The following is a 2,433-nucleotide window of genomic DNA, read 5'->3' on the forward strand; positions in this document are numbered from 1 at the left end:
GGCCTCTCACTGCTGTGGCCTCTCCCGTTGCGGAGCACAGGCTCCGGATGCGCAGGCCCAGCGGCCATGGCTCACGGGCCCAGCCGCTCCGCGGTATGCGGGATCCTCCCGGACCGGGGCATGAACCCATGTCCCCTGCATCGGCAGGCGGACTCTCAACCACTGCGCCACCAGGGAAGCCCCCACCCAGCATTTTTTTAATGAATGTATTACTTTCTCATCAGATCCTTTTCACAGACTAACCCTCTCGCTTATGTTCTGTTGGTTTTTCCCCCTCTTTCTCTCTCCGGTTCCCCTTCTCCTTCTCATAGACTGACGCTTGGTTATCGTTGCAGAATTACGGCAGCGGCATGAGACCACCACCCAACTCCCTTGGCCCCGCCATGCCCGGGATTAACATGTAAGGCCAACCACCCTGCTGGCGGCTCAGAGCCCATGGCTTTCCCCGCCCTTTGCTCCCCCTGAGAGACTTGTGATGGGAGTAATTACTGGCACCTCTCTGGACCTCAGTCTCTCATCAGTAAAGTGAGGATGTTGAGCATACCGGTGATGAGACCTCATACACCCCCATATAGTGCTTGTCTGTGCCAGGCAGTCTTCCAAGCTTGCTACATGGATTAGTTCACCTAATCTTCATGATAACCCTGTGAGGTGCTTCTTATTATCCCCTATTGACAGATGGGGTAACTGAGGGCACAGAGAAGTGAAGTAACTTGCCCAGGCTCACACAGCTCTAAGTGGCAGGGTCAAGATTTGAAGTCCTGTACGGTTGATCACTCTTTCAGGGCTTCAGTGGTGTAGCCCCTTTGTGGTAGTTGATCCTTATGAGAATCTCTGTATTCCCTTCCTAGGAAAATGCATGTGCATAGGAAATATTATTTTCACAAATTTTGCACATAATTTATAGGAATCTATAGATTTTTACCCACGGAACTACACATTTTTACCCCAGAACATCTCTAGGAGTGTATGAAGGCTTCCTGTTAGTGATTTCAGCCCTCTTGTTCTGACCCTGCTGGCACCACCCCCTTGGTGCTTATGGCATCTTTTTCATTGTCTCCATCTCTCTCTCCCCCTCTCAGGGGCCCGGGAGCTGGCAGACCCTGGCCCAATCCTAACAGTGCTAACTCAGTGAGTACCCAGGTTGGCGTGGGGCGGGGTAGGGGGGGGGGCGCTATCTGCGTTCTGGGTTCTAGGATGCAGGGTGGGTCCTGTCCCCAGGTTGGAGGTGTCATGGGGAGTGGGATGCGGCAGGATTCCACTTGATGCCTCCAAGGAGAAGCCCACCTGTCAGGGGAAGCTTGGGAGTATCATGCTGGGGCCATCAGGGGCTCTCCCCGCTGCTCTGCAGAAGCTGAGGTGTGAGCTGAGAGCCGGGCTCAGAGCCCTGTCCATGTAGAGGCTCCTGCCAACCTCCTCTTTCTTGGCAGAGCTGGCTTCCAGCACTCAGAGGAAGGAGCTGGGAAGGGGCTTAGCACAGACAGTCCAGGGCAGGAGGCCGGGGGTGGGGGAAGCTCTCACTTTCCTGTCCTAGAACTGGAGGGTCTCCCGTGCCTGTGGCCCCCCAAGGCTCCCTGCCAAGGCTCTCAGGATCGGGTCAGCATAGGAGCTGGACTTGGCTCACATCCCTGGCCCCCCTAGAGACACTAACCGGGTGGCTCAGTGTGTTTCCCATCGAGAGTGGGGTTGTGTTCCCCAAAGGATTTGGAAGGTAGAGCACTCATTGCCTGTCAGAGGCAATGTCTCTGAGGTGTGCCTCATCCCCCTCTTGTTTCTAGATTCCATATTCCTCCTCATCACCCGGCACCTACGTGGTAAGTGTGTGCAGGTTTGGGGCATTGCGTGTCTAACCTCATGTGACTGTATGTACAAGAGTACGTGGGGTGGGGGGGCCCTGTCTCTTTCCTTTCACAACATATTCTGAGCAGATTCCAAACTGTGCTAGAACTTGCTGTCAGTGTTCAGGTATCTGTACTTTCTGGTGGCCCAGAAGTCCCCAAACAAGACCCAGAGTTGGGACCCCCATTCAGGGGACTGACCAGTACGCCAGTCAGCTTCCACTACAGGCCTCTGGTTTCACCAGTCCCCATGTGTATGAGCACACACGCACGCCCACAGCTACCTCTTGGTTTAAAGAAAGGAAAGGGGGAATCCAGTTCCCCCAAGCCTTAAACACCCGGGCCCCGGGTGAGCACTGGCTGCTGACTTGGCTGGAGCTCAGTGGCCTCTCCCCACGTGTGTCATCACCATGGGTTTTTTACCGTGGGTTTCTGATGTCAGTTTTTATCTCATCTCCAGGGACCCCCTGGTGGTGGCGGCCCCCCAGGAACACCCATCATGCCTAGTCCTGCAGGTAAGAAGGCTGGGGGAGGGGTGCCGCTGAGGGAGGAGGGAGTCCTGGAGGGGCCTGGGTGCAGAGCCAGGGCTTGCAAG

General features: G+C 55.6%; 1 protein-coding gene across 8 annotated transcripts in view; it reads left to right on the forward strand.

The window, feature by feature from the left end:
• Positions 1–2,433, forward strand: part of SSBP3 (single stranded DNA binding protein 3) — a 171,111-nt gene that overhangs the window by 157,504 nt on the left and 11,174 nt on the right. For 6 of the 8 annotated variants that reach the window (XM_007471146.1, XM_007471145.1, XM_007471148.1 and 3 more), the window contains 4 exons: positions 336–400; positions 1,083–1,131; positions 1,779–1,814; positions 2,299–2,353. In XM_007471146.1, coding sequence (XP_007471208.1) covers positions 336–400; positions 1,083–1,131; positions 1,779–1,814; positions 2,299–2,353 — 205 coding nt within the window. Of the gene's footprint in view, positions 1–311; positions 401–1,082; positions 1,132–1,778; positions 1,815–2,298; positions 2,354–2,433 lie in introns of all 8 variants that reach the window. The other 2 variants (XM_007471147.1, XM_007471150.1) reach the window with 1 other exon arrangement.

This window comes from Lipotes vexillifer, unplaced genomic scaffold, assembly GCF_000442215.2.
Source record: "Lipotes vexillifer unplaced genomic scaffold, Lipotes_vexillifer_v1.1 scaffold1003, whole genome shotgun sequence".
Lineage (NCBI taxonomy): Eukaryota > Metazoa > Chordata > Mammalia > Artiodactyla > Lipotidae > Lipotes > Lipotes vexillifer.